The sequence below is a fragment of the Diabrotica virgifera genome, chromosome 6 (genome assembly GCF_917563875.1).
Source record: "Diabrotica virgifera virgifera chromosome 6, PGI_DIABVI_V3a".
NCBI classification, from domain to species: Eukaryota; Metazoa; Arthropoda; class Insecta; order Coleoptera; family Chrysomelidae; genus Diabrotica; species Diabrotica virgifera.
The window spans coordinates 17436778-17449651 of record NC_065448.1 but is presented as its reverse complement, the minus strand read 5'-3'; the positions used below and the strand labels follow the sequence as shown (position 1 = coordinate 17449651).

At 33.2% G+C, this 12874-nt stretch overlaps 1 protein-coding gene across 1 annotated transcript in view; it reads left to right on the top strand.

Moving 5' to 3' along the window:
• The window catches only part of LOC114328199 (bis(5'-adenosyl)-triphosphatase enpp4-like), a 37257-nt gene that overhangs the window by 18797 nt on the left and 5586 nt on the right, over nucleotides 1-12874 (top strand). Inside the window, exon 6 of the mRNA XM_028276985.2 lies at nucleotides 6198-6407. Coding sequence (XP_028132786.1) covers nucleotides 6198-6407 — 210 coding nt within the window. The remainder of the gene's footprint in view (nucleotides 1-6197; nucleotides 6408-12874) is intronic.

The following is a 12874-nucleotide window of genomic DNA, read 5'->3' as shown; positions in this document are numbered from 1 at the left end:
AGTGACCAGTCTGCTGGAAATTACTTGGTATATAATTTAATATATACTACCATCAATCCTTAAGTGGTTAAGGGTTGATGGAGTCTTGACAAGAGGGTATATGATCAAAATACACATAAAGTTTTTTGTAATAGGTATGTACTTACATATTTATCCATATCAGTATTCGGAACGGTTCTACAGCCAAAGATAATCTCGGAAGTCACGAGCCCCATCAAAAAGCTGACTAGTTTGATTTTAAATCTTGTGTTGTAGATGATGGATGTTTTTGTAGTTACAGTTGTTTTTGTCTCAAATTTTTTATGCAGTTGTTTTTTTTTATTTTAATGTTTGTAAAGGTAAATAAAATAAAAACAACTGCATAAAAAATTTGAGACAAAAAACAACTGTAACTACAAAAACATCCATCATCTACAACACAAGATTTAAAATCAAACTAGTCAGCTTTTTGATGGGGCTGGTGACTTCCGATATTATCTTTGGCTGTAGAACAGTTCCGAATACTGATATGTAGGTACATACCTATTACAAAAAACTTTTTTGCACAATTGATCATTTTTGACTGTTTACCGTGACAGATTTTACGTCAGTAGGTGACATTTACTAGCAACTCGACGATAAGTAATCCAACTCGACGGTAAGTACTCCAACTCGACGGTAAGTAATTCACTTACCTTCGAGTTAAAAAATCTCTTAATTTTAATTTATTTTTTAAAAGAATAAAGAAAACTAACGAATTTTTTATTAATATTGAAACTTATGGTACAATTTGTTAAATTATTTAATGAAATCCCACTTGTTTGGGCTGTGGTTTCACTTCTAATAGAAACTCCTGCAGAATCGCATACATTAGTAGTATCCAACATTTTTTCTCTTCAAATACGCGATTAAAGTTAAAAACTTGGAAATATCAATGCCATCATAAAGAAAAACGGTGGATTTAATCATTGAATATTCTGCCCAGAGGCTTCCAGGAGCTTTCAACTGCATATGTCTTTGAGCGAAATATGCCAATAGAGTTTTTTCTTCGATTCTTAAATTCTTGCCTTCGCACCATTTTTTTAAACTTTGGTAGGTATTTTGATAACGGATTTTGGATTTTTCGGGAATAAGTGCGGAACACCCTTCTTCCCAAGCCCGTTCAATTTCTTTAAATTCACTTTCGCTCATATTTTAATTTATAATAATCAAAATTGTACTTAAAATTATTGGCAACTAAATAAAAACTCAATTCTCCATTGTTGTTATTAGTCTAAGAGCTAGTGAACCTTTTGACTAACGGTCGTCCTGTAAGGCTAGAAATTTGTAGAGTGATAATTCATAGCACACCAAAGCTAAAAACCATGACCTGGCAGGCCTCAGCGGTGCACGTGTATCTACCAGGTGAATCGAAAAGTGCAAATTTAGGGGGTAAAATAAACTTTTTCCTGTAAGGTTTAAATTTAAGTATGTGTTTGAGTAAGTCATTCAGAAGAAATCTGTACAATGACAGGCGATTCTGAAGAGCATAAGACCTTGCCAGGCGAGGGGAAAGATTAGGGGTTTTTCCTAAAATTATTCTTTTTGCATCGAACAAATTTTTTTTAAGTTTTTTAAAGGGGTTGTGTGATAGCTCATTTGAAAGGTTATTTAATTCTCTATTCACTAATATAAACAATAACATAATTATTTATACAGGGTGTACAAAAATTTTTTTTTTATTAAATTAACTTTGATTAAATTTGACAAATAGAAGAAAATTTTTTTTTTGTACACCCTGTATAAATAATTATGTTAATGTTTATATTACTGAATAGAGAATTAAATAACCTTTCAAATGAGCTATCACACAACCCCTACTCTTATTTAAAAAAATAATCGATTACGTCATCACGCCCAGATGGATGACGTCACTAGTATTATATATATACCAAAAAGTCCTAATTCAAAAATAAAAATCGACCTGTCTGAGCATTTCTCTTCAAATTTGCCCATTCTCGAGATAATGAATTTATGCAAGCTCAAACGTCCTCAATTATACTACAGTGTAGCGCCCGCTTGATTAGCAATTAAAAAAACAAAGCGGTTTTCGATATTTTATTGCAAAAAACTCTTCGGGATTTCATCAATCAATGTTTAAGGAATATCTGCGTACCTTGCCAATATTGAAATTTTTAGATAAATGTCCGATTTAGGGTTAAAAATGGCCGATTTCGCAATTTTCAAAATTTTCAATCGCTTATATAACAAAAACTATTAACTTAAGAGAAAAATAACTAAGGACCTTTTCTGTTTGGAATGATTCAAAAAGCCTAAAAAAAATTTGTTCGATGCAAAAAGAATAATTTTAGGAAAAACCCCTAATCTTTCCCCTCGCCTGGCAAGGTCTTATGCTCTTCAGAATCGCCTGGCATTGTACAGATTTCTTCTGAATGACTTACTCAAACACATACTTAAATTTAAACCTTACAGGAGAAAGTTTATTTTACCCTCTAAATTTGCACTTTTCGATTCACCTGGTAGATACACGTGCACCGCTGAGGCCTGCCAGGTCATGGTTTTTAGCTTTGGTGTGCTATGAATTATCACTCTACAAATTTCTAGCCTTACAGGACGACCGTTAGTCAAAAGGTTCACTAGCTCTTAGACTATATGCACCCTAGTTACTACTTAACAACCAAAGTATCTATCTTGATAAAATGAATGAAACTAGTCAATATGACGAAAATGTTTAATTTTATAATTTATAATGGTATCAATCGTGCAAAAAACGTTATAAGCATGTCGAACGTTAAGGGTAACCGATTTCAGACAATAATTGGAGTCGTCGTTCCGCTCCTCCTCCAAACAATTGTCTTCGATCGGTATAAAACCCTTACCGTTCTCGGTATAAATACAAAAATGCCCGTCACAGTTTGGACGAGAATTTTAGTTATAGTAGAACGTCAATAATCCGGATTAATTGGGACCGGACCCCATCCGGATTATCAAATTATCCGGATTATCAAAATTACCTCAAAAAAAGGCCAGTATACACATTAAAGTACAACAAACGTTTTAAAATTTTATGTTTTCTCTTGTACAGTAAAGTGTCTAGAGGTGAAATTAATCAAAACATTTTTTTATGGTTAAACACTGTATTGTAATTAATTTATAATAGCACCACGTGTACAGTAAAAACATCAGACACTATTTGGGCTTTTAAAAAAATGTGTAAAACATTTTTGAACAGCGGTAGAGGTTCGTTTTTAGCAGCGAAATTCTTAATTTATTTTAAAAGAATCAGATATTTTTGCTAGATACAAATTCGGATTATTGACTGTCCGGATTTTTGACGTCCGGATTATCGACGTTCTACTGTATTAACAAATGAGGGTCAAAAATGGCAGTTTTTTCGTTTAAATCGCTACAGGTAAAAATAGGGCAATTAAATATCTTATTTATAATATTCTTATTACAAAATATATACGAAAATTACAAAATAAGACTAACATTTTGAAAATAAAAAATTTGCTATAACTTTTGCAAAAATTACCTTAAGACTTTCATATTGCATGAAAAGTTGAGACAAATAGTCCATATAATGCACAAAAAATTTTAAGACGATTCGTCAGTTAATAGTTTAAATTTTATTCAATTTGTTTATCCCAAAGAGCTTTTTTTTCTCAATGTTAATGTTCAGAAAATAATAATGATATAGCAATTCTGTGGAAACCACATGAAAGCAGAATAGTTATATTTTCAAAGTATGTATTGAAAAAAATCATTAAAAAGTCATTTTTTCACTCCGAAAACATTTTACTAAAGTAGAGTCATTGTTGGCTTATAAAAAATTTGAATAGATTTGTTAATATTGACTGTAGAGTAAATCTACTTTAGGATTTCAGAAGCTGGTATTTTTACACGAATTTTCAAAAAAAAATTGCCTAGGTTAATTACGGTCAAAGTTAGCCACTCTTATTCTATTTAGTTAGTTACAGTTACTTCTGTATACATAAAATTCTCCTGAGTGTTAGTTACCATACTACTCCGAAACAGCTTGGCCGATTTTTATGAAATTTTACACGTATATCCTATAGGACTGAGAATAGGTTTTAATCTATTTTTCGTACTTATAAGTTATAAGGGGGGTTCCCCTCTGATATTTTTTTTACTTGGATAAAATTGTCTACCTTAATTTTATATGATGTATTTATCTTATTTATTTCCCGCTGATGTAAAGTCCATACTTCACTTCCATATGTAACAACTACTGGGCTAATAGTTGACATGTACAATGTCTTACTGACGTGTCTTAATTTAGGTGGTCGTTTTAGCAGCTTAGATCGTAATAGTGATAATAAGTCTATTAACTCTATTCCATCTGTGATTACATTGATTACCGTCCACAAATATTTAACCTCTGTTACCACTTCGAAGTTGTGGACATTAATAAATTTAATATGTCCTGCCTAACCCTTGGTCTTGGATTTTTGGCTACTAGCATGTGTCTTCTCTAAATTTATTCGAAACTTATGAGGAGCTTACGATGTTCTATGACATGATGAGGAGTCTTCACGTTAAAATACTTTTTAAAGTCTTAATAGTAATGTTGTTACTATCACCAGACGAGTCAAAATATTGAAAAAGTAGAACTAGAATTTTTTAGAGTAAGGATTCGGTCGAACAGCAAACAGAATATTTGGGTAACTACTACTGTGCCTTTTTTCTTGCCTATGCCATTTGTTTTGACGACGCAAAAATAGCAGTTACATGATTGGTAGGTCCCTGCTAGCACTTCAAATAGCAAACATTTTATTGTGTGGTGGTCACATACATATCAAAATGCATCGGAACTATTTACACAAATAAATCAACTTGATAAAGCCACAGTATAAAGAGGGACAGTAGAACCACTCTCCGAAAAATTGGAAGTAAAATCTTCAGTCGCGCATGGTGACCGCGCAATGTTCTTAGTCGCTTTTGCCCCACTCTCGCATTGCTAGCCGCATAGAAACGTACGGATTTTAACAAGTAAAACCGGCATCCACCACTGGTGAATTACCAATTGCGTACTGCCGGTATTACTTCCTGAGATCAAAGCGCCGACAGAGGAGTGATTTTACTGCGGAACCTCTATATACTGTGATAAAGCCATTTTTTACAAATAAAAGGAAAGTCTACTTATCTACTTTTTTCACAAACAATACCACCACTGAAAGTATATTAAAGTTATCTATAACCATCTATAACATATCTCATGAGAATGGCCAGTGTAAACTTTCAAGAAACCTCTTATAATCTAAAATATTACGCATTTTGTGTATATACATAAAACTAGCTAACAGCTATGAAATGCTTCGCAAGGCTGCTAAAAACGACTATCTAACATCTCGTCAGACAAGACAATGTACGGTGGACGCTTACGCAGAAATGCACGGTACCCTAAGAAGAAGAATATTAAGATCAAATTAATTCAGTTGAATAAAAGTTTAAAAAGGGGCTAATCCAAGTGGCACCAAAGTAATTATTTGCTGAATGGGTTTCAACTTACTCATATTAATTATTTTCGTTGTGTTACCAGGCGCGAGAATCAACAAAGTAGATTTACGGCTCCATTTTGTGGGAAGTAATACATTATCTGAAAACTTGTTTTAAGTACCTAGTTTTAATTACTACTTACTATTATACTCAAAAGTATTTTTCCACCTACCTCTACCGAAAGTATACTTTTCCGGACCTGATTTTATTGAGCAAAGTTGTACTTTTCCTCCCTAGGGAGGAAAAGTAAAAGTGACGTCAAGGTATTTCATTCATGAAATATAACTTATTGACGCCCTGTACAATACCTATTTTCTATTACGTAAGTATCTATACATTTTAACGTTTAAAAACACTTTTTATTTTGCAGAGTGGTAAAAAACAGTAAATTGTTATTCTGATTTAACAATGTTTACATTAATAATTTGACTTATATTTGACAGTTGACAGTTATATTGTACCTACTTGTTAGTTTTAGTTCTAATAAATTTTGTTGGTTAGTTACATAAATAAATTAAGTAAAAATGAAAAAATGATTTGTAATTTGAGGAAGGTGGAAAAACCATATGTATAACATGGGAGTAAAGTGCCTTTCCTCCCTTGAATGATTGAACTTCATTCTCGGGAGGAAAAGTAGCACTTTCATCCCTTGTTATACAAATAGCTATTGCATATTATTACCCGACATTATCTTTTAGGTTTTGAACCAGAACTATACAATTCTTTGAAGGAGGGTTCCCGTCAAAACGGACATTTTAAAGTTTACAGAAAAAGGAGTTTTCCCAGACGATGGCATTATAAAAATAATACACGAACGCCTGATCTTCTTGTGATGGCGGATGTTGGATATGGATTGGAAGATTTAATAAATGACCACATCAAATACGGCAAAAGGCATAACTTAACTTGTAAGTATAAATTCGGTATTAGAGATTTGTCGACGATATTACATTCCATCATCATCTCTATGTATAATATAATCTTAAGATCTTCATTTGCGCAATATTGGACATATCATCATCAGCCCGTTTTACGTTCACTGCTGGACATAGGCCTGCTTTTTGTCCCTATCTATTCTAATTTCATGTCCAAGGTATATGTATTTACCAACATACATGTACTTCATCTTTCTGAATTTTTAAATTGTCACTGGCAGGGCTGCTTTATCCATTAGGCAATATAGGCAGTTGCCTAGGGCGGCACATTATGAGAGGGCGGCAAAAATACTGTACAAAAAAATATTTTTATATAAAAATTATGGATCTGGGTTCTGTCATTAAACAGTATGAAGCTCTTTCAAATTACTTTACCGCAAGGAAGCCAAAAAAATTGTGCTCAAATAAAACATATAAAGAAATAAGAAAGCGAAAAAGAAAAATTCAATTTGACGAGGGGGCCGATGATGAACCAAACTTTTCAACTAGTGATCCGATGAAGATCCACACATTCTATATTAAAATTGACACTCTGATAAGAGACCTGAATAGACGTCTGGAATCTTATCGACTTATTTATCAACGTTTTCGTGTCATTAACATATTTGCCAAAATTAAGCAATGAAGAAATTATTAAACAAGCTGAAAATCTGATACAAAATAAAGACGACTAAGATGCATCATTCATAAAGTTATTGAAATAATTTAAAACTTTTTGAGTGATTTAAGATCAAAGATTTTCATTTTTCGTGAGAAAAATGCATGTTTTTAACCGATTTTTCATAAATAACTCAAAAACTATAAGATTTTCCAAAAAAATTATTATTACCAAAATTGAAGCTAATAAAAAAACGAAATAAACTCCTTAGTGGAAAAACCTTTTAATGTGAACTAAAAGTGAGTTATAGGTAATTGAATGTATATTTTTTTCGGTGAGTACCCAAATCTAAGTATTCAAGCTTAAATAACGGGAAAATTATGCATTTTATTACATAAACTTCTTAAATATTTGTCAAAGTACTTAGAAATATCTATTAAATGAGCCTCCGGACAAGTTGATAGCATTAAAATTTATACAGAAAAGATTTTTCAGAATTTATCTTTTAAAAATTTTTACAAAAAAGTTATTATTTTTTTTTTAATTACCTACGTTAATTTTTACGATATCAGGTTTGCCTAAAAGCATTTGAAACTAAATTTTAATGGTTATTAAACCACCTAATCTTTTAAACCCTTTACTTTTTTTTTAAATAAAAGGTTAAATGGCCCCGATTACATGGTTCTCGCAGCAAAATTTAAGATTTACACGTTTCTATCTCGGTTATTTTTTACCATAAAGAAATAGTAAAAAGGTAAAATATTTGATACAGAAAAAACTAAAATGTTGTTCTACATATATCACTTTTTACGTATACTGAGTATTTTTGGAGTATCAAAAGAAAATAAAATTTTTAGAATTTCTGATTTTTTAAATTATAACTGTTTTTCAAAAATATGCATTCTAAACCTTCAAAATTGTTGAAATCATTACTTTTGCTAATATAAAGAAATTCTTCTAAGGATTTTTAAGAAAGGGCGTACTTATGATTTATTTTTCACTTTTTCCTAAATAGTTCTAAAGGGTTCTCTTATTTTCATCATAACTTGCTTAATTGTGATGCTATTAACTTCTACTGGAGCTCATTTGATAGGTACTCCGGTATTCCGAAGTACTTTGACAAGTGCTTGACAAATATATTTTATAAAATGCATCGTTTCCCGTTATTTCAGCTTGAATACTTAGATTTGAGTACTCGTTGAAAAAAAAATATACATTCAATTACCGATAACACACTTCGAATTAACATTAGTTTAGTTCTTTAAGTGAGGAGTGTATTCAGCTTTTTATTATCTTCAATTTTGGTAATAGTAACTTTTTTGTAAAAACTTATAGTTTTTAAGTTATACGTGAAAAACAGCTTTAAAACATGCATTTTTTTACGAAAAAATAAAATCTTATCTTTAATAACTCAAAAAGTATTTATTTATATTAATAACTTTGTATAACAAATTTTGCTTAGAACTTGTCTCTCTATCGATTTATGGTATTATTTAAAAAAAATGTTTCACCACCAAGAAGGAGTGGCATCCACCACCACGGTAAAAGCGCAAGTTGGCATCATGTCACATTTGTTTATTGAGGTATCCTATAACTACTCACCAATTTTCATGAAAATCGATAGATGAAAACCTTCAGTGACTGCACTAAGTGGATTGAAAGATATTTTCCCTAATTTTGACATTGCTTTGTACATTTATTTGTGCATCCCAGTTGCCATTGCTATTGCTAACGTGTCCGCTGAAAGGTCATTTTCGAAAATGTCAAGAATTAAAAATAATTTCCAATCAAGTATGACGCAAGGACGTGTTAATAATTTATCGATTTTGTCAAACAATTTTTTTTTGAAAAGAAGTCTCTGATGTGGTCGAACTGAAATGAGAATTTTTTCTGTTATCGGTATTTAAACATCGTAGTTTAAATCCATTTTTAGTGTATTCTTATTTAGATAAAAATTTCTGCAATATTTTTATTTTGCAAAAATGGTACATGTTTGAAGGGCGGCTGCTAGAGGATTGCCTAGGGCATCAATTGGCCTAAACGCGGCCCTGGTCACTGGGCACGAGGTTCGTCATGTGTTTTGTTTTGGGGTTTTCACCCATATATTTTTAGTGGCTTTAAACATGTATACTTGTAGGTATACCTTGTAGCAGGACTCAAGATGGAATTGTCATTCCGAAATGTTCTGTGATAGTCGAAGCAATGAAGCACTGAACCACCGAAAAAAAAACGACAAGACGGATCTTCATTCTTTTTGCATTCGATTCGTGAATGCGCCAGGAAACATTGTGACCCCTAGTCATGAGATAATATTGAAAAACTGCATACAAAAAATGCATTCTTAAAGTGCATCTCAAACAGACAATAAAAAAAATTCAGAACCCGTCAATTATCGGCGGAAATGAATTCAATTTTGTTACTAAGGGTTTTTGAGGTCACTAAAAACGAATATGACGTCGTAAGTGATCTCAGGAGTATCTGGTGCCCAGGGTACCTACTTTTTACCTCATCTTGTGGAGTTTTCGGCAAATTCAATAAAAATTATTCAAAAATCATTACTCTGGGGTTTTTGGGGTCGCTAACGACGAATATGACATCGGAAGTGATCTCCTGTGTACCTGGTGCCCAGGGTACCTATTGTTTAACTCGTCTTTTAGAGTTTTCTGCAAAAAAATTATTAAAAATTAGTCAAAATCATTAATCGGGGGGTTTTTGGGGTCGCTAACGACGAATATGACATAGAAAATGATCTCCGGAATACCTGGTGCCCAGGGTACCTACTGTTTACATTGTCTTTTGTAGTTTTTGGCAAATTCACTAAAAAATTAGTCAAAAATCATTACTCGGGGGGTTTTTGTGGCCTCTGACGACGAATATGATATCGAAAGTGATTTTCGGAGTACCTAGTGTCCAAGGTACCTACTGTTTACCTAGTCTTGTGGAGTTTTGGGCAAAAATTTATTAAAAAATTAGTGAAAAATCATTACTCGGGGGGTTTTTGGGGTCGCTAACGACGAATATGACATCGAAAGTGATTTTCGGAGTACCTAGTGTCCAAGGTACCTACTGTTTACCTAGTCTTGTGGAGTTTTGGGCAAAAATTTATTAAAAAATTAGTGAAAAATCATTACTCGGGGGGTTTTTGGGGTCGCTAACGACGAATATGACATCGGAAGTGATCTCCGAAGTACCTCCCAGAGTATCTCCCAGAGTACCTACTGTTTACCTCGTCATGTGGAGTTTTGGGCAAAAAATTTATTAAAAAATTAGTCAAAAATCATTACTCCGGGGGGTTTTTGGTGTCGCTAACGACGAATATGACACCGGAAGCGATCCCCGGAATACCTGATGCCCAGGGTACCTACTATTTACCTCATCTTCTGGAGTTTTCCGCAAATTCATTAAAAAATTAGTCAAAAACCATTATTCAGTCGTTTTTGGGGTCGTTGACGAAGAATATGACATCGGAAGTGATCTCTGGAGTACCCGGTGCCCAGGGTACCTACTGTTTATCTCGTGACTAATGACTTTTGACTAATTTTTTAATGAATTTGCCGAAAACTCCAGAAGACGAGGTAAGCAGTAGGTACCCTGGGCACCAGGTACTCTGGAGATCAGTTCCGATGTCATATTCGTCGTCAGAGACCCCAAAACCCCCGAGTCCCCGAGTAATGAATTTTGACTAATTTTTTAATGAATTTGCCAAAAACTCCAGAAAACGAGGTAAACAGTAGGTACACTGGGTACCAGGTACTCCTTAGATCACTTCCGATGTCATATTCGTCGTCAGCGACGTAAAAGACCCCGAGTAATGATTTTTGACTAATTTTTTAACGAATTTGCCGAAAACTCCAGAAGACGAGGTCAACAGTAGGTAAGGTCAGGTGGGGTAAGTGTGTAGCAAAATATTAAAAGTTAGTATACTTACCTCCCGCATTTTGAGACCAAGTAAGATTTGAAGCTAATATTTTAATATAATATTTTAATATGTATTACCTACAACTGCTTCATTTTATAACTTTCCACGGCAGTGATGTCACCATATTTTAATTTTTTTTTTTTAATATGTCCGTAGTACACACTTTCCCCTTCAAATGGGGTAAGTGTGTCTACGATTTATTTTTTAGACATGAATCAATAGAAATGGAATCTGGATAAGTGTGTAAAAGTAGAATGTTCATTCTATCGTTAGCTATTTAAATATTTTAAATAATCGTGAAACTGTCAAAGTTACAAACTTTTAATTTAGTAAAGTTCAATACAAATGGCCTATGCTAGGTAAAAAAACAACTTATTGAATATTATAATTAGTAAAAGTGACGCTGAATCGGTGTAATCCTCTTTTGGTTACCACTGGCTCTGGAAGAACCAGTATAATGTCATCAATTCCTACAAAACTTTTTTCCTCTGGGTCTGCCCAAATAAAGGAATTGGAAGCAGACATATCTAACGACCTCACTTTTCTTGTAAACTTTATTTCCACTTCATCATCTGCTTTATTTACTGAGACAATTTGGCCGATATAATGTTTAAGTGTTTTTTTAGATGGAAAGACCACCAATACCCAGTTATTACAATCCACATGTTTTAGTGTTTTGTTTATTTGATCCAAATAGTTGTTCAAGTCTTCTTCCTTTCTAAGCTCTTCTTCAATGTCATTATCAGAATCCTCACATATTACTTCCTTCTCCCCTTCTTCCGATGATAATTCTTCTGACTCAATTACAGAAACTTTTTTTTTCTTTGAGGGCTTCTTAGTTTCTTTTTCTTGTAGACGCTTAAGTACCTCTGGAGTAGTTATTATTTCTGCACCAGTTGCAATTTTTCTCTTAGGTTTTATTCGATCTAAAGGTTGGTGTTGTTTTACCATGTTTCAATAAGAGTTCTTGAAATGATACAGTATGCTCATTCGAGGTGCCAGAAACTGATGGTTCCTCTATGTGTCAATTGTTTTCTTCTTCTAAGCGAGGCATATTAGGGCTCTTCTTGTATGTTTCCCATCGCTTTAACGCCAGCGGGTCATATTGGTCTGTTGAGATAACATTCGAATTAAAAGGATACATTCCACCTTTTCTAAACCTGTTGATTATAATTTCAGTATCTGTTTCAGACCATATCTTTCCAATCAACGTACTAAAATGTTTTTTGGGAATTCGTTGACCCTGGTTATGCCTTTGCCACTCGACAAGTTGTGAATCCCATCGTAATTTAAGCGAACGAAAAACACTAAAATCGAGTGGTTGAAGCATAAATGACTAGAATGTGGAGAGAGCTTTAGTATTGTTACATTGTTTTTCAATGCGCATTCTATTAGACGTTCCTCTATATGGGATACATGACCGTCATATATTACAAGGAGAGATTTAGCATCATCGATTTCATTCAAGAAGCTTTTCTTAAAATAGTTCAAAAATATTTCAGATTCCATCCATCCGTTAGCTGTGGCGGCATATGTAGTTCCTCGAAAATCTTTTCCTTCAGGCGCAACCCATCCATCCCAAATATTTTTACCTTTAAAAACTATTAATGGGGGCGCCTTATGTCCTGCTGCATTTGCGGCCATTAGAACGGTTATATTATCTCTTCCACCTCCTGCTGCCGTTCTGGAAGAAGCAGTTCCCTTCTTTCCCACAATTTTTACGTTAGAAGGGTCAAGACAAAATCCTGATTCATCCAAATTCCAAATAAATTGTGGTTTATCTTTTAAATCTAAGTCATTTAGAGTCTTCTCTAATAACTGATAATATTCGCCAATATTAAACGGGTCCATACACTTTTTGCTGGAAAATTCAACCGACTGGGGTTTTTTAATAGATAAACCATACCGCTTTGTAAATCCTAG